Here is a 25624-nt window from a genome sequence, read left to right as displayed (position 1 = left end):
TATATATATATATATATATATATATATATATATATATATATATATATATATATATATATATATATATAAAACTTCATTAAGATACTGCATATTCAGATTCTTCCTCCCCCTTTGAACATTATGCTATTCCCCTATCTTGAACAACCATCATTGGAAAGTTATTTATTCTCTCAGAAGTGCTCACACTTGAAAATTAACTTAAGCACTTCTATCCCTTGCAAAAACTGGTGTTGGCATTAGCTCTATATCTTCCTCCCATATACACACATATTTGTGATGCAGAAGTACAGTTTTTTCATCTCAGTAAAACAAAATCTCCCAGTATATCACTGAGATCACTCTTGAGTTTTTAGTTAGAGTTCAAAGGTAGATTATGCTAGACAAATCAATTAAAAACAGTGAATAATACTCCTTTGTAGAGATATAATAAAGCAAAGATCTACACTTGCTATAATAACCAGCCCCCAACACCTGGCATTAATTAATTAGATATCCTCCAACATTCATTCACTGCGGCCAAATACATATGAAGCTCTATATTAGGAAGTCTGCTTGAAAATTGCTCTCCAATATCATGTCATACATCTGAGGCTAATGACTCTCAAAGTAGAAAAACCACAAAAAAATCCAAACCAAATTGAAAAATTAAGAGAATGGATATACACTCTTATTGTTATTATCATTATTACTATTACTATCATCATCATCATTACTATTATCATATAATACTATCATTATTCTTTTATAATTTAATTATTTAAAGTGTGAAAAAATGGCAAATTCCATGGCCACTATATTCCCTGCACATTGCATAAGGCAACTGAAAGGGACGGAGCAAAGGGACCAGGAACCCACTCCTCTGCATTCATACTCCTCTGCATTCATGTGTGTCCCCTTGTCTTGGCTGGATCAAAGCAGATTGATTTTCATTATCATTATTATTATTATTATTATTATTATTATTATTGTTCTTGTTACAGAAGTGGGAATGTTGCAGCACAGTGTGTAAGACTGGCAATTTTTTTGCCTGTCAATATCGAACTGATACTGGCATATAAAAATAAATGCATAAATATTTCTGTCCTGCAGGCTTTGGGATTGTTACAAAAGGTGACTAATAGGAAAACTAGCAGAAAGTTAAGAGTTATTCTCTGAAAAATTTACTCTCAAATTTTCTTTACTTGTCTATGTTATTCTTTTTCATCATTCTACTTCGTGTTCCTTTCTTTAGATGCTACTATACATATACACAGTGTGCAAGTAAATTCATATCATCATTTTTTCATTTACATCCAGACTTTCCCTTATGACATTACTTCTACACATGTATGAAAAAAGTTCACCATCCTTTGGAAGTTTATGACGTTATTACTGAACATATACATAGGTAACTTTTTCTCAACAAAGTCCATGAAGAAGATGCCAGGAACAAAGTTTTTTTCTTATTTGTATCTATTTCCAAATCATGAGCTTTGATCTGACTATGTGATGTTTTTGTGTGCCAATTTTTATCACCCAATACTGCTTACCAAGTTCCAATCTTGTAAATAAATAAATAAATAAATAAATAAATAAATAAATAAATAAATAAATAAATAAATAAATAAATAAATAAATAAATAAATATATATATATATATATATATATATATATATATATATATATATATATATATATATATATATATATATATATTAGTATGTAGTTTGTTTCATTTTAGCAAAGAAACCAAGATCAAACTTTACATTATATAAATACTGTATACATTAATTTTCTTCATGTTCTTCCTACATAAGTAGCATCCAAGAAACAAATTATCATTATGATGAAACAAAGACAATGAAATACTTGTTTCCATTTCCTTTCATATAAAATAGAAAAGTAAATCAATCAAAACTGAAGAATCATTCATTTCTAATACTTGTAATGAGATTTCGAGCTGCTTTTTTGTAAACTTGCTGCACGTTAGACAGCAGCTTGAGGCCATATATGGTTTCTTTTTTTTTTTTTTTATCTATTCTAAAATCTGAGCTACAATAGTAATGTTTATTCAGTTCCACATGATCCTAGACCACTTGGCAATATGAGCATCATATTGCACAAATTGGTGGCATCCCTCTTTCACAGGGAGAACATTGTTACAGTGCAACTTAAGTCAGTCTTTTACAATTATAATGTTGACCAAACAAAAACGTTTGATAATATGCACTTAACATTTCATCATTATCATCAACATAATTACCTTTTGGAAATGTGTACAGTCTGAAACATCTACAAGCTGAACCATTGTAATTTGAAGCACAGCATCACATTGCTTGTTGTACCACTTATTATCAACATCCTCATCACATTTCACACTTTTGGTGGCAACAGTTACACTGGTCTTTTCTCTATTTCAAAATACAACTCAAACCATTCCATCCTGGCTTGTATATTTCCTAGACATTATGCAATAATAGAGTACCTAGTCTGGAACAAACACAACTGCTTTCATAATCCCAGACATGGAGTAGTCAGGGAGATGCTCACTCCTCCTGACCTGGTAGAGATAAGTGAAAGGCCAACCTAAGTTGCACTGTAATCATTTTCTGACTTGTAATTTCAAACAGAAAGGTTACCAATTAGTGCAGTATGACACTCATCCCATAACTGATTATTTTGTACTGGCTGTACAAGCTTTATCTCTATTTACTGCAGTTCACTTCCATTGTGTAACTCTTACTTGATTTCTTAATTTTTGGACAGTGAAATTATATTAGATTACAAGTGAAAAAAAAAAGTATATAAGATCATACAATTTGAAATGAAAAATGTGGTGACGAAATTCTGTACAATTTTCAATCCATGCAAATTTTTTTTCTCTCAAATTAAAAAACTATCATAAGAATAAATAGTGCCAATGTGACACTGTTCTCCTGAACATGATGGCATTCTCAAACTTTTGACAGGATAGAATAAAAATGAGGTTAGCAGTGTTTTACACCAACTTGTAGTGGGCAACAGTGACTCCACAATGTAAGGACACACACAGTCACTGTTACCCAATGCCTACAACTTGATGTAAAAATCTGCTCTCTCTCTTTCTTAAGCCATCAAATTCACAACTCTATGTTATTACTTGTTTGAAGAATAGCTTGTTAGTTCAATGAAAGCATCAGTATGGAATAAAGTGGTATCATGAACCTGCAAAATTAACTTCAATCATTTTGATTTATTTTCAACATGATTATACCTCACTGAAATTCTAGTCTCTAAAGATAAAGATGAAGCAAGTGTAACATCACACAAGTGAACAACAGCAAATAAAAGTGAAACTTGCAGTATAAAGAACTAGATACTTTACTAAGTGACATGCTGCCTCAAGCCACAGTCTAATCACTGATAAGCTTACAAGAGTAACTCTGGATCCAGCTGTGTGCTTCAAGACAACAAAATATAATCATACTATTGTAAATCCCAATGCCTAAAGACATGCAACCATTGTTTTGAGATGTCAATATAACAATAGTAATAGTAATAATCAACTTTAATTTTAACGTAGTAGTAGTAGTAGTAGTAGTAGTAGTAGTAGTAGTAGTAGTAGTAGTAGTAGTAGTAGTAGTAGTAGTAGTAGTAGTAGTAGTAGTAGTAGTAGTAGTAGTAGTAGTAGTAGTAGAACTTCTAGTACTATGTACTACTATTAATATCAACAATAAAAGTCTATCATTAAAATTTGATGGTATTAGTAATAGTATAAAAATAACAGTTGAAGAAATAGTAATAATGATAATGATGATGGTAATAATAATAATAATAATAATAATAATAATAATAATAATAATAATAATAATAATAATAATAATAATAATAATAACAACAACAACAAAGTATCACTGATAATTACCCATTCCCTCTGGTAAACACTTTTGTCCATGCTAAAACTAAATCAACACCCTAACCAAGCTTTGTTGTATGCAAATATCAATAATTTATTCAAGCTAAGCAAAGCAAACTAAGCATAAAGAAAAAAAAATTAGAATCACCTAAATGGATTCTCATCATATCTAAGATTTCCTTGCCACCCTTAAAGTATGGACGCAATATAACAACAATGTTCAGAGAATTTTCTTATTACTGGTTGGAAAACCTGGATGAAAGGAATGAGCAAGTTGTACAAAAATACTGTACAGGCAAATATCATATAACTGTGTGCCCTGCAATGTCCACTACCACCACCACCACCATTGTGCTACAACCTTGTGCATCCTGTCAATATACAGTAATTCCCTTAGAATACAAAAGAAAGAAAATATTAAATGCAGCGGTGAAGGAAATTAATATCTGCCATAAACAGCTGAACACAACTTGAGAAATGCACCAGGCACACGATGTGGTTCCCAGAAGACTCTGAAGCCCCATACTCAGGCAGCAATCTTTGGTTAGGTATCACTTAAACAATAATGAGTGGGAGGCAAAGAAGGTCTCCAAGTACCAGTGATGTCTGTGAGCACCGGAAAGACTAGTAAATATGGCAAGGTGTCCCCGTGTACTGCTGACTTGTAATAATTTTAACCCAATATTTCTGTCACATTACTTTGCATCTCTATCATCATAAGATATCAAATAATTTCATAAACTCATAATACACCAATGAGGAGCTGTATGAAAAAATACCTCTCAACCTGGAGGACATACATTAATACTCAATGGTTACTAATACTGTTTTCCAATTGGCTGGTAAAACTTCTTGCACATGCATATATCTTGCATATATATATATATATATATATATATATATATATATATATATATATATATATATATATATATATATATATATATATACACACACACACACACACACACACACACACACACACACACACACACACACACACACACACACACTGTACAGTGTCCTGGAAAGTCACATATTCTTAGATATGAAAGATTAAGTAATTCGAAGTTGAAGATATTCTATGGTCAGATGCTTTTGATGAAAATGGTTTAGAACAGTGGTTCCCAACCAGTGGTACACGTACCACAAAGGCCTTCCAGCACTTTCAGTATCATATGCAATTTTTTGTTAAATTAAATTAATTCATTTCTCAGAAAAATTATTACTGCCTTAAATACAATAATCAGGCATCAATCAACTGGTGGAGAAGAAACAGATGTATCCATCGCATTAAATTGAGTTGTGTTCCTTTTTATAAGATCATTTGTTTGTTCTACTTGTGAATAACAATATTTGCTGCAATTGAGTTTTCTGGAATCAGGTGGTATGCAAAGACTGTACAGAACCTCCAAGTGGTGCTCACTCAGGAAAAGTCTGGGAACCACTGACTTAGAAGTTATATAACATATACTAAGTTGAAGTTATATAACATATACTGAGTTATGAATGTGCTAAGAAGTGGTGAGGGGGAGGAAGGAGAGGGCACAACTGTGGTCATTTTCATGATAATATTATAGGGAGGTCCCAATGATATGAGCAGTTAAGTTCCAATCAAATTGCTCATATAGTGAATTCTCATGTAAAGAAAATCAGCTAATGGCAAAAAATGAGTTAGGTTCTGTGACCCTTGTCAATGTTATGTTTTTAGCCAAAACATACAATACCAAAGCTAAATTATGATAAACAACTCAGCAAACCTGTCTGTTATTATAGAGCTGTCTATAAAACAATCTGAAAGAGAAAGTAGCAAACAAAGAACATGATTTCATATTGATCAAATATGTAATAACAGAGTATAACACTTACCAATGAATAGATAAAAGCAAGATAATGCTGGGTAGGTTGGGGACAGGAGAGGAGTGTGGTTCTCTTTCAATGCTCATAAACTTATCTTTGCACATCTTAATCACCATTCTGCCCAGATATGTTAGCCGGAGAGTGCAGGATGGTGCCCCTTTTTAACTTTGTAATTTTACTCCTGTTGGATTGAAGTTCGTATTATTGGAATCTTGTGCTTGTATAAAGAAAATACATTTCCTATTTTCCACATCTCTTATCATTGGTATCTCATATATCAGATGGTCATATAATGGGACCTCCCTGTGTGTACTTCATTACACATCATGGTTTTCATAAATAAAGGTATGATTGAATTCAAGGATGCAGTGTATCAGAACAAATACTAGTTAAAACATAAAATTCCAAATGGCAATAGCAACCAGCTGGACTTTGTTGGGTGGCCACTGTGCAGCCACTTGCCAGTGATGTGTTAATATTCAAATGTTCTGTAATTTCTAATCCATACCATTAAAAGCATTTTATTATAGAATATTTCTTATCCAGAAGATCTTGAGCTTTTATTCCTGAGAATGCATGACTTTCCTCCCGGGGCCATTCTGTGTATATATATATATATATATATATATATATATATATATATATATATATATATATATATATATATATATATATATATATATATATATAATGCAACAAATATATACATTACTACTTGAACATCTGCACACATGTTCCCAAAACACCTCTAGGAGAGCAGGTCGCTGGGGTACAAAACGAGGTCTCTGAGAAGCAATGCAACACCCAAGAGCTAAAACGCATCAATAGGTGGGAACATCACAGTTTACATAGGCAGAAGAGGATGGGTATAGCAGCACCAATGGCCACAAACACAGGCAGCATGGAGCTCGTGTCATCAGCTGCATACGGGTCTGGGGTGCGAGGGCCGCTGGGCCTTCGCTTGGCTGACTGCTGCTGTTTGCTATTCTGGTTTGTGTTTGTGTTTTGGAGGGTGGCACTCTGACGGGGTTCCTCCACTTCATTGTCTAGTTCTTCTTCACGTGGTAATGGAGGCAACTTTGGCACATCTGTTTTGATGACAGAGAAACTTCTGTATAATTTTTATTCCATCCTAACTACAAGTAATTCTTTGAAAAATCAGAATAGATTGAAATAAGTAATAAAACTTCTAAAAGACTATAGTAAGCTGTGTCTGATATTCTGGGACAAATTAGTTAAATACATCAAATTACTATGGAACAATGCCAAAAACCATGAATATACAAACTGATCTTGAATGAAGAAACTACTAATAATATACATATCATTGAGCTCATTGAAGTAACTTACCATCTAGTCTTCCTTTTATCACAAAAATGGCATTCACTTTTGGATTGTCTTTATAACCCTGTAAAAAATAAAGGAATATCAGTAAGTTTATCAGCAAAAACTATCAAATAAGTTAATTTTCCTCAATATACAACCTAAACAAATACATAGCCTTACACTTCAGAAAACTTCCACATTAGAAAGAACACTCCACTTTCCTTAAGAATATTTTGTATATCACTTGAATTCTTATTAATAATAAACTTGACTTTGCAGAATATGGTACGATAACATCATTAACATGGAGTATCAACTCTATCTAGCTAATTAGTGACCTTTTTCATTATTAAGCCTAATACATAAGTAATTTTTTTTCCCCATATCACCTATATCATGGTTTAATAAGGTTGGCTTTTTTCTGAATTGGGACATCTGGCAACCCTGTTGGTGAGGGAAAGGATCTGAGTGTAGAGGGGAGGGAAGTGAATCAAGTGCGTCAGTTAGTGTTAAGGTATTGTTGTGATAAATTATTGTATACAGGCAACCCCTGCTTAATGAAGAGGTTACGTTCCTAAAAAAAACCTTCCTTAAGCGAATTTTCGTTAAGCGAACCAATTATAACAAGTTTAAGCCCTGACTTGAGCTTCCATTGAGAGTAAACAAAGCGAGAGTGCATCATAGTACAGTAAAAGGTTTAATGAAAGTAAAAATTAGGAAGTTAAACATTTAAGCATTTAAGACTAAGTCATTATAATGTACACTAATGTATGTATGTAAGTAACTTTATAATGTTGATGATCTTAAATTTATGAAGGGAGAGTGGAACGGTAAATACGCTAGCTGGCAACCTGTGGAATGTAAACAAAGGGCACATCATTGTACCACATACAAAACTTATGTACATTTCCACAAGGCTTTCCATTTTATCCATTGCAGAGTCACAAGTTCAGGTGGTTCTTTTACCTTGCAAGGAAGATATGATCTCACCAGCCTTCTTAATAGAGTCTGCTGACTTGAAAAGGGTAGACAGTAAATGGAGTCAAGCCATGGTGGGAAGCAATGCTATTAGTTTTTTCGTTTCTCTCGTGTCTGTGAATAATATCCAGCTTCACTTCGAGAGTAAGAGACTTCCTGGTCTTCTTAGCAATGCTAGGCGACATTGCAGGGCGTTTTGGTGGCATGTAGAGTGAGGAAAGACAAGCTGCTCCTGACAGTTATTGTTTTGAACTAGAGGGAGTGAGTGGTGCGCGTTTTGTCCACGAGAGGTGCTGGTGTATTCAAAAGCCTGTCGACTTGCATGATATGGCAGGGCTTTCAAACTTGGAAAAAATTACCTTGATAAAATTTCGTTAAAGTGAGTTTGGTGTTCGTTAAATGAGCAGATGGTAGTAAAAGGAAACCTTCATTGAAGTGAAATTTCACTGTGTGAACCTTCATTAAGCAGGGGTTGCCTGTATTTGTTTAGGGAATATGTCTATTGTACCATTGGCTAAAATACAATAAGTTCCTGTCCTTTATGGTACGTGGAAAGTATGATTGCTTGTATGCGTACATTTAGGGCACCATGCACTGCGTACATTTTTTACCACTCGTGGGGTAAGTTACATTTGAGGGTGCTCTAACAATTTCAGTGGAAAATGACCCCTTTCCATTCCTGGGGTAGAAGCAGCCTGGGAATGTTATGCAATGTGTCTTAGGATTCTCTGGCAGCAGTTTGATAAAATGCGTACCTATTGGTCTTTGGTATCTGCATCTAATCAGTCCAATAGGTATGCACCCAGCCCCAGTCTTTATCTTATATAGATATATATATATATATATATATATATATATATATATATATATATATATATATATATATATATATATATATATATATATATATATATATATATATATATATATATATATATATATATATATATATATATATATATATATATATATATATATATATATATATATATATATATATATATATATATATATATATATATATATATATATATATATATATATATATATATATATATATATATATATATATATATATATATATATATATATATATATATATATATATATATATATATATTCAGTGATAGCCTATAAGGACCAGGCTTGGATGTTGTGTTGCTAGAAATGTACTTGCAGCATTCCATCAAAATCCAGTCTGTCATCAGTCGTGACATCAGACAACAGACTGAAGTGGCGAGCATGACAAGGGTTTTACCATTGCCATTATGATCTGGGGCACAATGTACACATACATACTAAACCAATACAAAACACAAATAATATATGAGTGATATCTGCATGATATGCATACAGATGATTTTGAGACCCATTTTTTTTGCATTAACTAATAATATACTTATTTTTGGAAGAACAATAGTTTATATATGCTGACTATCCTGAGCAGTAGAAAAGATCAAGAAAAAGCAAAAATTGTTTGGCCTCTAGAATCAAATTTTTGAAGGGCAAACTTCCTTTTAAAAGGCCAAATTAGTCTTTTAAGACTAAATCTGGCAACTCTGCCCTCCAGCCAACCAACCAAAAAATATGCAAGTTATGCACTGAATGTGGTTGCTCAATATAAATCAGAATCAGAATCAGAATGTATTAATTCTCAAGTTAGTCATAGCAGGTGTATCTATCAACTATATTGCAAAAAAAAAAAAAAAAAAACCTAGAAGGAGTGTGTTTCTTTAATGTTTAAAGGCATTCATAAACAGATTTTTTATGTACTCATTTATAACAAGGCTTGCTATATCTTATATTTAAGGTCCCACCAAAAGTCATGTATACTTAACACTTATGATAATAATGAGAAATAAAAAAAAATGTCAAAATTTTATTTCTCTTGAAAAATTCTTAAAAAAACCCTGTTGTAGATGTTGATTATCAATGATACTTATATAGTTTACTACAGAAATGGATGAAGTATATCATATATGCAGAAAGGAATCCCTCTAAATTGGTGTTTTCTAGAGGTTATAGTGATGTTTTGAGGGGGACTAGGCTGGAGGTTGGTCCCTATCTCCCCTAATTCTTAAGTATCTTATGGGAATAATTGCTTCACGATTCGAATAAACGCTGATTCAACCAATGTAAAACCACCCTAACCCCATCGAATTGCAAGGATCCCCTGTACAGGATACTCTGCAGTAAGCATTTTTTACCTTTTGATTGAGTACTCTTAGGCCACTCAACTCATATACTAATTAAAATGTCCCTTGAGGAGTTGTCCGAGCTGTTTGAGACATAAAACAGGCATGTGTGCTGTGGCACTGCCAGCACCAAAATCAGTATTTACACAGTTGACTTATCAAGTGTGTGGTAGTGTCTCCCTCAGTTTTTGCTCACTCTGTAGCTCTAATCATTGCCTTTACAATTCTACCATGGCTTCTAAGGTTGTGTCTTTCATATCAGTTAGGAAGCTGAAGATGTTGTTGATGACAGACTAAACAAATGTTATACAGGATCATGAGAGGTAAGAGGTATGTGTGTGTGTCTGGGTGTGTATTTAGCTAGTTGTATTTACCTAGCTGTATTGTACAGGGTTTGAGTGAGGCTCATACTGTCCTGTCTCCATGTCTCCATTTATCCAATTTTTCCTTAAAGTTATGCACATTATGTGCTGTAACAACTTCATTATTCAATACATTCTACATCTCAACCATTCTGTGTGGAAAACTGTATTTTTCAATATCCTTCACACACTGCCTCATCCTGATCTTTTTATGTCCTCTTGTCCTTCCATCTTCTATCAACAGCACCAGGTCTTCTTTGTCTATCTTTTGAATGCCATTGACTATCTTGTACATTGCTATTAGGTCCCCGCATTCTCTTCTTTCTTATAAGGTTGGCAGTCCCATTTCCTTCAGTCGTTCTTCATATGCGAGGTCCTTTAATTAAGGCACCATCTTTGTAGCAATCTTCTGTATCCTTTCTAATTTTCTTACATCCTTTTTAGAGCTCGGAGACCATACCACTGCTGCATATTCCAGCCTTGGGCGTATCATGCTTGTGATGATTTTTTTCATCATATCTTTATCCATGTAATGAAATGCCACTCTTATATTAGTCAACATTTTATATGATAGTCTAAATATCTTGCTTATGTGTTTATCAGGGCTCAGATTTTCTTGTATGATCACTCCAAGATCTTTTTCCTCTTTAGTCTTCATTATTTGTTCCTCTCCCATCAAATAGTTCCATACTGGTCTTCTCTTACTCTTTCCTAGTTCCATTATGTGACATTTCTTGGCATTAAACTCCAATTTCCACTTCCTGCTCCACTCATAGATCTTGTTTAAATCTTCCTGCAACAGCAGACAGTCCTCTCTGGTTTTGATAACTCTTAGCAACTTTGCATCATTAGCAAATAAATTCATATAACTGTTTATCCCAATGTGAATGTCGTTTACATAAATCTGAAACATAATGGGGGCTAACACTGACTCTTGTGGCACTCCGCTAATTACTTTACCCCAAGATGAGTATGTATCTCTGATCACTATCCTTCAAATAATCTCTTGTCCATTCGAGCAAGGTTCCTCGCAGTCCTCCTATGTTCTCTAGTTTCCAAAGTAGTCTTCCGTGAGGGACTTTATCAAAAGCCTTTTTAATGTCCAGGTATACTGTGTCTACCCATCCATCTCTGTTTTCAAGTCCTGCAATAACTCTCGAGTAGAAGCTTAATAAGTTTGATACACATGACCGCCCTGTCCTGAACCCAAATTGTCTGTTCGATATGACTTGCTCCTCTTCTAGAAATTTAACCCATTTTTCTTTGATAATTATTTCACATAACTTCCCTACAACACTTGTAAGTGACACTGGTCTGTAGTTTAGTGGTTCAGTTGCCTTTCCTCCTTTAAATATCGGTATTACGTTGGCTCTCTTCCATTCTAGTGGAACTTTCCCTTCATTTATTTAACTTGTAATTATTTCCCAAATTGGATCCAGTAATTGCTCTTTACATTCTTTTAACACCCAGCCTGATACACCATCTGGCCCCATTGCTTTTCTGACTTCCAACTTATCCAATAATCTTCCAATATCCTCTTTGTGCACTGCAATCTCCTGTAATCCTTGGCAATCCAATGTCCTATTAGGTTCTGTGAAATCATCTGCAGTGAATACCGTTTTGAAGCTCTCATTCATTATTTCACACATTTCCTTCTCTGTTTGGTATGTCTTCCCTTCTTTAATTATTTTTCAATTGTTTCCTTATTCTTTGTTTTGCCATTTATAAACTTGTAGAAAAGTTTGGGTTCATCTTTGCTTTTATCCACTACATCTTTCTCAAAATTTCTTTCTTCCTCTCTCCTTACTCTAATATATTCATTTCTAGCATCTTTGTACTGCCGTCTGTTATAGTCCCTGCTTTAAGAGTTTCTTCCATGCTTTATCTTTTGCCTTTTTTGCTTGTATGCATCTAGCATTGTACCAAGCATGTATTTTTTCTGAACTTTATAAACAGGAACAAACTTTTTTACTCTTTTGTTATATTTCTGTAAGAATATATGATATTTCCCTTGTACAGTCTTTCTGTACATAATATTACTCCACTCAATATCACCAAAATAAATCCTTAATTTTTCAAAATCCGCTCTTACATAATTTAATCTCTCTCCTTTATAGTCCTCTCTGTAACTTATCTCATCTTCCTCCTGAACTTGCATCTCTAATGTCACATGATCACTTCTCCCCATTGGACTAAGGTATTGTATGATTAGAGGGGGCTCTGGTTTCTTTGTGAAAACCAGGTCAAGCAACAATGGTTCTTCTTCCCCCCTGTACCTTGTTGACTCCTCCACCCACTGGTCCATTGCATTAACCAGTCAACTGTAACATTTTCTCGTTCTACTGCCCAGCATTATCCATTACTTCCATCTCTCTCAAGTTAATTTTTTTATAGTTGAAGTCTCCAACTAAGAGTATTCTTCTATCTCTTATCATGTTATCTAGGCACTTTATCTTTATCTCTCTGCATATCTTTATGTTATTCTCATCCCCATGTATTAGTCTTTGGTGGAACATATGTAGCTATAATTTTTCTTTTCTTCAAATCTTCTGTTTTGATTGTTACTCCCATTACTTCCACTTTGTCCTCACCATACTGCACATCCTCCACACATATATTATCACAAACCATTATTAGCACTCCTCCTCCTTTATCCTTCCTGTCCCTCCTCCAGATATCATATCCCTCCTTTTGAAGTTGACATGGATCTCTCCTCTCAGTTTTATTTCAATGATGCACATTACATCCAGCTTCTTCTCTTTCAAATAATCCCTAACTTCCAATATGCTATGTTAGTATAAGTCACTCTTAATATATTGCCTCCTCCATGACCTCTTTTTTCCTTAGATACCACTTCTTTAGTCTCATATCCAGAACCCTCCACTAAAAATTCTTCATCTCTATCTCTGTCTTTTTCTCGTTTTTTTCCTTAGCTTCACTTCTTAGCACTTTCTCCTTTTCCCTTTCCTCTAAGTTCATATCTCTTTTTATCCATATATCATTGTGTTCAACATCATCTGCCAGCTTCCTTTTTCTAACCATAATTTCCTCTACAGCCACTTGAGATTTCATTCTCACCTTCATTGGTGAGAATGAGATCTCACCTCAGCTGCCTGCTGGTCACACAGCCAGTCTTCCCCATTACGGAGCAAGCTCAGAGCTAATAGACCGATCTTCGGGTAGGACTGAGACACAACACACTCCACACACCGGGAAAGTGAGGCCTTAACCCCTCGAGTTACATCCCATACCTATTTACTGCTAGGTGAACAGGGGCCACACGTTAAGAGGCTTGCCCATTTGCCTCGCCACCCCGGGACTCGAACCCGGCCCTCTCGATTGTGAGTTGAGCGCGCTAACCACTACGCGGTGTGTGTGTGTGTGTGTGTGTGTGTGTGTGTGTGTGTGTGTGTGTGTGTGTGTGTGTGTGTGTGTGTGTGTGTGTGTGTGTGTGTGTGTGTGTGTGTGTGTGTGTGTGTGTGTGTGTGTGTGTGTGCGTGTGTGTGTAATTCACTGTTTGATCTGCTGCAGTCTCTGATGAGACAGCCAGACGTTACCCAACACACCGGGACAACAAGGTCACAACTCCTCAATTTACATCCTGTACCTACTCACTGCTAGGTGAACAGGGGCTACACGTGAAAGGAGACACACCCAAATATCTCACCCGGCCGGGGAATTGAACCCCGGTCCTCTGGCTTGTGAAGCCACTGAGCTACCGGGCCATGTGTGTGTGTGTGTGTGTGTGTGTGTGTGTGTGTGTGTGTGTGTGTGTGTGTGTGTGTGTGTGTGTGTGTGTGTGTGTGTGTGTGTGTGTGTGTGTGTGTAATTCACCACGGTTGCCTGCTGGTCACCCAGCCAGTCTTCCCCATTATGGAGCAAGCTCAGAGCTCATAGACTGATCTTCGGGTAGGAGTGAGACCACAACACACTCCACACACCAGGAAAGCGAGGTCACAACCCCAAGTTACATCCCGTACCTATTTACTGCTAGGCGAACAGGGGCTACACATTAAGAGACTTGCCCATTTGCCTCACTGCCTTCCGGAACTTGAACCCGGATCCTCTCGATTGTGAGTTGAGCGTGCTAACCACTACACTACACGGTGTGTGTGTGTGTGTGTGTGTGTGTGTGTGTGTGTGTGTGTGTGTGTGTGTGTGTGTGTGTGTGTGTGTGTGTGTGTGTGTGTGTGTGTGTGTGTGCAAGCACTATGTATATAGTCCCTATTTACACAATGCATTATACAGACCATATCAAGGGTTAGTGGTAACAGTGTGAGAAATGTGAAAAAAAATCCCTCAGGTAATTTGGATTTTTGGATAATTTGAATTGGTCTTTCCCCAATTGGTCCGACTTATGCAGAGTTTACTGTAATGATAGGATCTACTTCAGACCTGCCTGACTTTGCCTTCTCTGTACAACTTCACATAAATGTAAACAGAAAAGATCTCTATGTTATATACCCATCATTTATTTGCATGACTTTGCAACATACCTTGACAAATTCCACCTTGACCTTGTTACCCCTAAGAGGACTCTCCTGGCCTCCTACCACCAACGTGTTCCCTGCAACTGTGAATGGCACATATTCGTCATGTGCCACGCCTCGTCCTACCCGCAGGAAAATGTCCAGTGCAGGGACCACTGTGAGTTCACCATTCATCACCACATCAAATACCTGGAGAGCAATGCAGTGTTGAGGAACCAACATTAAAAATAAATTACCTTAACTGAAACATCAATAACATTCTTTTGTATTTCTTGGACCTCAGCAATCATAGTAAATTTCAAAACATCACAATATGAATTTCATGTTCCCCTTAGTAGTGAGTTACACATTTCCATTTTCAATAATTTGTACACATTTATTTGGGCAATCAAGCTGATCATCAAAAATTTATATTACAGGTGATAATGAAGCAAGAAGCACAACTGAGTTACAGAAAAGTTTAAGCAAGTAGTAATGTAACTTTCACACTTCATTAACATAGCACAAATCCTGCAATCAAAAAGTGTTACTAATAAGAAAATCTGGAATGATTGCAGTTTCAACCATTATATCACACATAACTATACACATTCTCACAGTCTAGATCACACTTCTACGAGCATTTCTAACCCCATTTTACCGTATTGGAAATTAATAATAATTTCAGAACAGAATGTCTAAGATTTACTTCAATTTTAGCTCTGGATCCTTCCACAGCAGTTAATCAGAGAGTATTGAGTGTGTTTGTGTTTTTGTTATTAATGTGCTAATAATTAGGTTAGGTTGGGTTATTTTGGTTTCCCTACCCTAAAACCCTGCTTGTTAGACATAAGGAAAAATAAATACAGTAAGTCTTCGTTATACGGTACATATGCGTTCCTGAAAACCTTACCACAAATTGAAATTACCGTATATCGAACCCCTTATAACATGTAATAATAGGGGATGTGTTCCAGCATGTCGAAAGTCACCCCTACAGATATGAAAATACATGAAAATAGTCCTATAAAATAATGTAAAGTACAGGCAACCCCCACTTAACGAACAGGTTACGTTCCTAAAAACACGTTCGTCAAACGAATTTTCGTTAAGCAAACCAATTATAACAAGTATGACCCCTGACTTGAATTTCTATTGAGAGTAAACATTCCATTGAGAGTAAACAAAGCGAGAGTGCATCATAGTACAGTAAAAAGTTTATTGAAAGTAAAAATTAGGAAGTTAAACATTTAAGCAGTTTAATCTAAGACTAAATCATTATAATGTATACTAATGTATGTATGTAAGTAACTTTATAATGTTGATGATCTTAAATTTATGAAGGGAGGGAAAGTGGAGTGGGAAAGACGCTAGCTGGCAACCTGTGAAATGTAAACAAAGGGCGCATCATTGTACCGCATACAAAACTTATGTACCACATTTCCACAAGGCTTTCCATTTAATCCATTGCAGAATCATGAGTTCAGGTGGTTCTTTTAGCTTGCAAGGAAGATACGGTCTCACCAGCTTTCTTAATAGAGTCTGTTGACTTGAAAATAGTAGAGATAGTAGATGGAGTCAAGCCATGGTGGCGAGCAATGCTATTAGTTTTCTCGCCTCTCTCGTGTCTGTGAATAATATCCAGCTTCACTTCGAGAGTAAGAGACTTCCTTTTCTTCTTAGCAATACTAGGCAACATTGCAGGGCTGGTTGCAGGGCGTTTTGGTGGGTGGCATGTTGAGCGTGAGATGATGAGCTGGTGCTGGACCCTGTTTTTGTTTTGAACTAAGAGTGGTGAAGGGTAGGGGAGTGAGTGGTGCACATGTTGTCCACGAGAGGCACTGGTGTATTCAAAAGCCTGTCGGCTTGCGTGATACAGCGGGGCTTTCAAACTTGGAAAGAATTAGGTACCTAGATAAAATTTCGTTAAAGCAAGTTTGGTGTTCGTTCTACAAGCAGATGGTAGTAAAAGGAAACGTTCGTTGTAGCAAAATTTCGTTGTGTGAACATTTGTTAAGCAGGGGTTGCGTGTACTGCGCAAAAAAAATAAACAGAAAATGTTTTTATTTACCTTCACTCACCACGTATTCTATCAGATGATGTCCCTCCCGAGGCTAAGGGACAGCGGGGATTTCAGCCCTTACTCATCTTCCACTGAGTGGGCAGATGAGGCTCTACTCTGCAGATTCGTTGCATTCTCCCCAACTTTTTTTATAGCCTCACGATTCTTTAACACTGTCCAGACTGTTGACTGGGCTAGGCTCAAGTTTCAACTTATGGCAGACATACTTCTCCCTGCTCTTTCCTCTTCAAAATATCTAATTTTACCTCCAATGTCAGACTACTCCTTTTTTGCTTTGCCTTTTCAACTCCAGCAGTGTCTGCAGAATGTTTAGGGGCCATTATGGGTGCGTCACTGTGCATCGAGATAACAACATCCACAAAAAACACGCCATAAGGATTTCACTCGTGTTCAGTGGGAAACGCAGGAATAGACTGATTGTTGTGGTGGTTGCGCAGCGTGGTGGCGCTATGGTACAGTGTAAACAAAACATGAGCACATACCATATCTGTGAATTTTTCTTACCGTAAATAGAATTGAGGTTAGTAATTACCAAACACCGTAAGTGTGAATTTACCGGATAATGAAGTACCATATAAGGAGGACTTACTGTTTAAGATAAGGTATATTGGTTGAAACTGCAAATTTACCGAAAATCTAAATCAATTATAGAAATCTTCTTGCTACCAATTTACTATTTCATCTATAAAATATTCCAAAGTATATGTGTATCTGAAAAAAGATAAAATAAAAGAGCAGTTTACCTTTTGGTCAGGCGCATTAAAGTATACCTCAGAGAATTTAAGAACCAGGACGTATTCTCCATCACCCTTCAGAGGAATCTCATATCCAAAGGTTGAATGGTGATACCTTTCAGTCTGATACAAAACCTGCAATAGATGGATAAGACTTAAAAAAGAAAAAATATGCAGTGTATTTACCATCATTCAACCAAGCTTAAGTTTTTAGTGAAGGGGGTATCACACTGGCCTATTATACGCAGAACGCGGGCCATTGTTGGTGCGAAACCTGGAACATTATGACACACAAGCTGCCCGCATTCTTGCTATGCTAGGCAAACAGCCCAGCAACCAAGACCAACCCTAATCAAAACAAACCAGGACAAAGCCATACCACTTATACCTCAACCTCTGCTTCATGCTGGAATTGCATTTGCACTTCCTGTTATTGAAGAAAAGGAAAAAAAAAAAAAGAAACTAGAGAAGAAACGAGAGGTGCGCGACGGCAGCTTTGGAGTTGGGGATGGTTACCATGAGCGCAAACTATTGACATGATATATGTATATTTTATTTTTCTAAATTGATGAAGTATTATTTAATATTCCAATATGAAAAATTTTGATACATTCTTTTTAGTTTGAATAATAGGGTTTTATTACGTATCTTATGTTTACTTTTTCACTGGGATAACATAAGGAGAACTGGAATGGATATGAAACCATTCCAACTTTGCTTCGCTAATCTCGGGAGAGTTCCAGCTATCTGGAGTGGATGTTCCTCGTTCCGTGTATCATAGGCTAGTGTAATACTCCTTTAAGAAATTCCAGGAGCTTTCACAAATTTCAATAGTATAATAGCCAAGTCCAGTTTGAAACTTCTCTTTTCATAGCTCCCAACACTGGATGGGGAGATATGAAAGTTTTCTACTGTATTGGAAAAAAAAAAAAAAATCTTCCAGAAGCAATGTCTACATATTTAGCCTTCAAATTAAGGTACATAGTGATACTTGCAATGTGTTAGAAGCAGAGGTGGCATAAACGAAGAACATGCAGAACTCTAACATTTAATAGGGCAGGAGTAAATGCTTAGACGACATAGCAAATGTTGGGTTAGATCTTTTACATCACATCAAAGTAAATATGAAAAGTCATATTGCACACATTTATATGTTTTGCAAATAACCTGTGCCATTCTCTCACCTGGTCTCCGGGAGGCACTCTGCCAATGACTAATTGCTTGCCAAAGTCAGATGCTGTCCCGACTTTCCCAGTCAGTGGATCCTTCTCATACCTCACACCATAAACATCTATGTGTGCCTCTCCACCTGTGGGACAACGTTATCTCAATTATACACTATCACCAATGAAAAGTAATTTTGCATTACTACAAAGTACATTAAAAAAAAAATAAATAAATAAATAAAAAAAAAACAGCATTGCTACATTATTTTGCACTAAACCATATAGAAGATGGAGACCCTTTTTGCAATATCAAACTTGGTTCATAAAACTCTCTTGAACTTTTGAATGATAGCAATGTTCTTCAAAATCAGAAAAGAGTTGGTACTATCCCAACAGTTATTGGGGGTGATAAAAAGGAGGCATTAAATCATAGATCAATATCACTCACACAAGTGTGGTTTTTGAGATCTGTGAAAGAACTGTGAAGAATAAATGACAATACAGGAGTGAGAGATGGTCTCCTCCAATAAGTACATTTCTTAAGATCCGAGAAATAAGAACAACTATAAAAATCAGAGATCAGAATGGTGCACAGTACTAAGTGGAAATCTCCATAGATGTGTAATAGCATTCATAATTTTTGCAATGTACTTAAATAAGGTGGAGGGAGCAACTAACTAACTAAGCTTGTTTGTAGATGACATGAAATGACCAAAGAAAGTGAAATGTTATGAATACTATGCATCATTACAAGAGAATCTTGAGAGGATATAAGAATGGAGTCAAAGATGCTAAATAGAATTTATGCTTAGGAAGTGGAAAAGATGGGTTCTGATGAAAGCAGCAGCAGTAGATATGTGTATGACTACAATTACAAATGAAAAAGACCTGGAAGTGATATTTCTAACAATTACCAAAATACATATGCACATTAATTCCATGGTTACTTCATTAGAAAAGTATATAAGGAAATTATAAATAGAGAGTAGTAATCAAAATGGTTCTTTTTTTTATTTGTGACCTAAATTATGAAGAGATCATCAACACTATAGCTTACAGCCTTAGAAATGAGAGAGAGAGAGAGAGAGAGAGAGAGAGAGAGAGAGAGAGAGAGAGAGAGAGAGAGAGAGAGAGAGAGAGAGAGAGAGAGAGAGAGAGAGAGAGAGAGAGAGAGAGAGAGAGAGAGAGAGAGAGAGAAATTTAATTGTAGTTCGTATTGATGGAAGTGGAGCAATTATAAAGAGAAACCTGAAAATGTAGAACAAAATTGGTCATAAGGAAACTGGAAGAAAACTGAAGAAGACCACTTGTGGAAGACACCAAGAAGCATAGCTTCCACAGAAATATTGTCTGAAATAATCATGATGAAAGAGTGGTCCATGTAATACTACTCATGACTTTAAGGAAAGGCTGGATACAATTGATATGGAGACACACTAGTATCAATATTGCACTTTTTTCACTTACAATGCCAATAATGTAAGCACTTCTATAGCAACTCTTGTGTGTTATAATTGAGCAGGTCTATATGGCCAGCCTCCACCTGTGGTGGCTGAAGACAGACTGAGAGGATTTGATAAGACAAAATATTTCTTTTATCTGATCTGGCTGGAGAGAATCATGAATGAAACCTTCTACATAATATATGTAAAGTGTATACTTGCAAATAAGCCCCATATATACTGTATACAAGCACAGATGTATACGCATCTGTGTGTGTGTGCATGCGCACACACACACACATATAATATATGGAGGAGAGACAGGGTGGGTAAAGGAGAAGGAGAGAGATGGTGGTAAACCAAGTGGAGTGTGGGGAAGGAAAAGCAGAAATACTGTATATTACGATACATATTAATAAAAAAAAAGTTAACAATCATTGGAACATATGTGCCACCAAAAATAAATTCATGGACCAATCAAGAATATAAAGACATGATAGATGACACAATAAGGAGTCTAACGAGAATCATCAAAGAAAGGAGAAAAGTGATATTAGTAGATTTCAACTGTAATGAGGTGGATTAGGAAAATTATGAAAGTGGTATGGGGGAAGAAGCCTGGGGAGATAGATTCCTGAATTTAATGATAGATAATATGATGGACCAGAGTAAAGGAAAACACAAGATTCAGAGGAAACGACGAGCCGGCGAGATTGGACCTAGTTTTTACAAGGGGTATACAAATGAACGATCATACAATATATAAGTGCCCATTGGGAAAGAGTGACCATGTAATATTAGAAATGGATATAGAAGAGGGGAAGGAAGATAGAGACGAATCATACAAGGGAGACCGATTAAACTACAGAAAGGGTGATATTGAGAACCTCAAGAACTATTTTAAAAATGTTAACTGGGAGGAGATGGAAAACTCAGAGACAGTGCAAGAGAAATATAACTTATTTTTGGAAATATACAAAACAGGAGTCAGGGAATATGTCCCGAAATATAGACCTAAAGAAGAAGGAAAGAAAGATTGGTTTAATGCAAGGTGTGCTAGGGCAAAGGAGAAAAGAGATGGAGCATGGAAAAGGTGGAGGAGAAATAAAAATCCAGAAAATAAGGAAAACTTCAAAGCAGCGAGAAATTAATATGCTAAGGTGAGGAAGGAAGAGGAAAGGAACTATGAAAAGGACATTGTCAAAAAATGTAAGGAGCAACCAAAATTGTTCTACAGATTCATAAATGGAAAAATAAGGCACAAAAGAAACAATAGAAAGGTTAAAAGGAGAGAACGGGATGGTGGAAGACCCAAAAAGTATGGCAGAACTATTAAATAATAAATTCCAGGTCTTTACTAAGGAATCCATATTTGAAAGGCCACAGGGTAATAGAAAGACCATCTATATGAAAGAGATTAAAGTAACCAAGCTTGAAATAAAAGAGTTGATGATGGAATTAGATGAAAAGAAGGCAATGGGACCGGATGAAGTGTCGGGCAGAATATTAAAAGAATGTAAGGAAGAACTAGCAAGTCCTATATACAACATCATAAAATGCTCAATAAAAAATGGAACAGTACCAGTAGAATGAAAAAGAGCTGAGGTGGTTCCCATATATAAGAAAGGAAAGAAGGAAGAACCTTTAAATTACAGACCGGTATCACTAACTAGTGTAACATGCAAAATGTGTGAAAGAGTAATAAAGAAACAACGGATCGAGTTTCTTAAAGACAACAAATTATTATCAAATACCCAATTTGGTTTTAGAAAAGGTCGGTTGTGTGCAACAAATTTACTGAGTTTCTACTCTTGAATATTTGACAGAGTTCAAGAGAGAGAGGGATGGGTTGACTGTATTTATTTGGATTTAAAAAAGGCGTTTGATGAAGTGACACATGAAAGATTACTGTGGAAGTTAGAGGCGAAGGGCAGCTTAAAAGAAAGCACATTGAGATGGATGGAAAATCATTTGAGGGGGAGAGAAATAAGGACGGTCGTTAAAGATATGAAGTCCAAGTGGAGAGCAGTAGAAAGCGGAGTGCCACTGGGGTCAGTATTGGCGCCAATACTTTTTCTCACATATATAAACGACATGCCAGAGGGAGTGAACAGCTACATAAGCTGTGAAGAGTTATAAAGCAAAAAGAGGATTGTGAAATACTGCAGGAAGACCTAAATAAGATCTGGAAATGGAGTAAAAAGTGGGAGATGGAATTCAATGTGGACAAAATCCATGTCATGGAAATGGGAGAATGAAAGACGAGCAGTGGGAATCTATAAGATGGGAGATGGAGTAGAACTAGAGAAAGTAAAAAAGGAAAAGGACTTGAGAGTGACGATGGAAGAAAACAATCAACCGATAAGCCATATTGATAGAATTTTCAGAGGGACCTATAAATTGCTGAGGAATATTAGATTAGCATTTCACTACATGGACAAAGAAAGAAATTGATAAGTACTATAATAAGATCCAGACTGGAATATGCAGGAGTTGTGTGGACCCCCATAAAAAGAAACACATAAGGAAGTTGGAGAGACTACAAAAAATGGCTACAAAAATGGTTCCAGAAGTTAAAGGGATGACATATGAGGAGAGACTAAAGACAATGGATCTACCAACCCTGGAACACAGAAGGAAGAGAGAGGATCTGATACAAGTTTATAAATTGATTAACGGAATGGATCAAGTGGATAATGAGAAGATGATCCTGAGAGAAGAATATGACATTCGAAGTACAAGATTGCATAGCAAAAAAAACTGAGGAAGGGAAGATGTCTGAGAGATGTTAAAAAATATAGTTTCCCACAAAGATGTGTTGAGACTTGGAGTGAGGAAGTGGTGTCAGCAAAGAGTGTGCATAGCTTTAAAGAAAAATTGGATAAGTGTAGATATGGAGACAGGGCCACACGAGCATAAAGCCCAAGCCCTGTAAAACTACAACTAGGTAAATACAACTAGGTAAATACACACACACACACACACACACACACATGGCCCGGTAGCTCAGTGGTTAGAGCGCTGGCTTCACAAGCCAGATGACTGGGGTTCGATTCCCCGGCCGGGTGGATATATTTGGGTGTGTCTCCTTTCACGTGTAGCCCCTGTTCACCTAGCAGTGAGTAGGTACGGGATGTAAATCGAGGAGTTGTGACCTTGTTGTCCCGGTGTGTGGTGTGTGCCTGGTCTCAGACCTATCCCAAGATCGGAAATAATGAGCTCTGAGCTCGTTCCGTAGGGTAACGTCTGGCTGTCTCGTCAGAGACTGCAGCAGATCAAACAGTGAAACATACACACACACACACACACACACACTGTCGCCGTCGCTGAGAGAGGACGGCTCTCCGGCTGCGGACGGGAAGAAGGAAAATACCTATGGTGTTACAGGGCCCGGGTAACTCTAAGTTAGTATCCTGTTAATGTCCTACTGTCGCTTAGTGTTGAAAGTGAGGGATATGGAGAGTGATCCCTGAGAGGAGAGTGTGGGCGGTGATTGTTTTGGCCGTAATCAGCTGACGATAACAAAAATGGCGTCTACACAAACCAGAGACTTTGAAGGTTTTATAACTACGCCAAAAGGACTGGAAAAACTAGATATGGATGCAAGAATCCAGGCACTGGAAAGTAAGTTCCTAAACATTTTGTCCATAGAAGAAAAACTGGATAGAGTTCTAGCCGAGAATGATTAATTCAAAAAAGAGATCTATTTGTTAACGTTAGCGAATAAAGAGCTATTGAAGGAAAAAGTAGAGATGGAGAAAGAAAACCAACAACTAAGGAAACAATGTGAAGAGATGAAGGCTAAACTCATGGAAATGGAGATAAAAATATCCGAAGGGGACTTGAGGAAGGAGGAATGCCTTAATCTAATTAATACCAGGATGAAAGAAGTGAACCATGAACATCAGGAGGTACAAAGGTCGTTTAGGAGATAGTAAAAAGCAGGAAGAGGAAAATAAAGGGATTACGCAGAGGAAATGGTAAAGGCACTAAAGGAAAATGAGTATGTGGTGAGAGATATTGCTGAAAAGAAAAAATGTGTGATCATAATAGGATTGAGGGAAGAAACTAACAGGAACTGGCAGGACAGGAGGGATAAGGAAAATGACAGGATTAAGTCTTTACTGAACAAGATCTCTGTGGAAGAAGAGGACCTATATGCTGAGGTAGAAGAAAGTGTGAGATTGGGAGCTTTTGAGGAAGGCAAGAATAGACCATTAAAATTGAAATTAAAGTCTCAGGTGGCAGCGGAGGCCTTGGAAACTTAAGGACTCTGAGGAAACCAAAACAATTTACATAAGAAGAAATATGTCACAAGATGAGCGAATGAAAATGAAGGAGCTTGTAACTGAAGTGAAGGAGAGGAATGACGAAAGAACAGAGGAGGAAAAGACCAAGTTTTTTTGGAGGATGAGAAATGGGAGGCTAAAGAAGTGGTGGATAAAACAGACGGAATAGGCATTACATGGAAGAATGAGACTAGGAATGGAATAAAAGTGACTTACATGAACATAGATGGATTTCTGTCTAAGAGGCTAGAATGTATGGATTACCTAAGAAATAACGAACCGGACATAATGTGTGTAGTGGAAACAAAGCTAAGGCCGAAATAAAGCTAGACTGGTTTGTTGTAAAACACTACAAAGTATGGAGAAATGATAGAAAAATAAAGGAGGTGGTGGTATAATGGTTCTTACTAAGGAAGATCTGATAGTGAAGGAGGTGAACTATAGTAAGAGAAATGAGGAAGTGATAAGTATGCTTATAACAGATGGCAAGAGGGACATTAATATTATAACAGTATACACACCACCCAGAACCAGTGCTTGGGAATATGAACAGTACCAAATGGTGATGAGAAATACTCTAGACAGAATGAAGCAAGAACTCATCAGAAAGGATAGTGATGATAGTCGGAGACTTTAATTGCAAAGAAATAGTGTGGGAAGACTACGAAGTGGTGAACGGTGGTGAGTGGGCAGAAGAATTGTTAAAGGTAGCAACAAATAACTTGATGACACAGTGGGTGAGATCACCAACAAGGTGCAGGGGACAAGATGTTGCAGCAAGGTTGGATTTGGTATTTACCAGGGGAATCTCTCTAAAAGAGGAAATTGAACATGAATGTCCCTTGG

General features: G+C 36.4%; 1 protein-coding gene across 2 annotated transcripts in view; it reads right to left on the bottom strand.

Annotated features, from left to right (window-relative positions):
* Positions 1 to 1736: 1736 nt before the first annotated feature.
* Positions 1737 to 25624, bottom strand: part of LOC123519616 (malectin-A-like) — a 28042-nt gene continuing 4154 nt past the window's right edge. For both annotated transcript variants that reach the window (XM_045281052.1, XM_045281053.1), the window contains 5 exons: positions 19066 to 19190; positions 17891 to 18016; positions 15092 to 15274; positions 7085 to 7142; positions 1737 to 6822 (listed from right to left, as the gene is read on the bottom strand). In XM_045281052.1, coding sequence (XP_045136987.1) covers positions 6572 to 6822; positions 7085 to 7142; positions 15092 to 15274; positions 17891 to 18016; positions 19066 to 19190 — 743 coding nt within the window. In that variant the 3' untranslated portion in view covers positions 1737 to 6571. The remainder of the gene's footprint in view (positions 6823 to 7084; positions 7143 to 15091; positions 15275 to 17890; positions 18017 to 19065; positions 19191 to 25624) is intronic.

Source organism: Portunus trituberculatus, chromosome 45 (assembly GCF_017591435.1).
Source record: "Portunus trituberculatus isolate SZX2019 chromosome 45, ASM1759143v1, whole genome shotgun sequence".
Classification (NCBI taxonomy): Eukaryota; Metazoa; Arthropoda; class Malacostraca; order Decapoda; family Portunidae; genus Portunus; species Portunus trituberculatus.
Note: the sequence above shows the minus strand (reverse complement) of the source record. Positions and strands in the feature narration are given on the sequence as shown.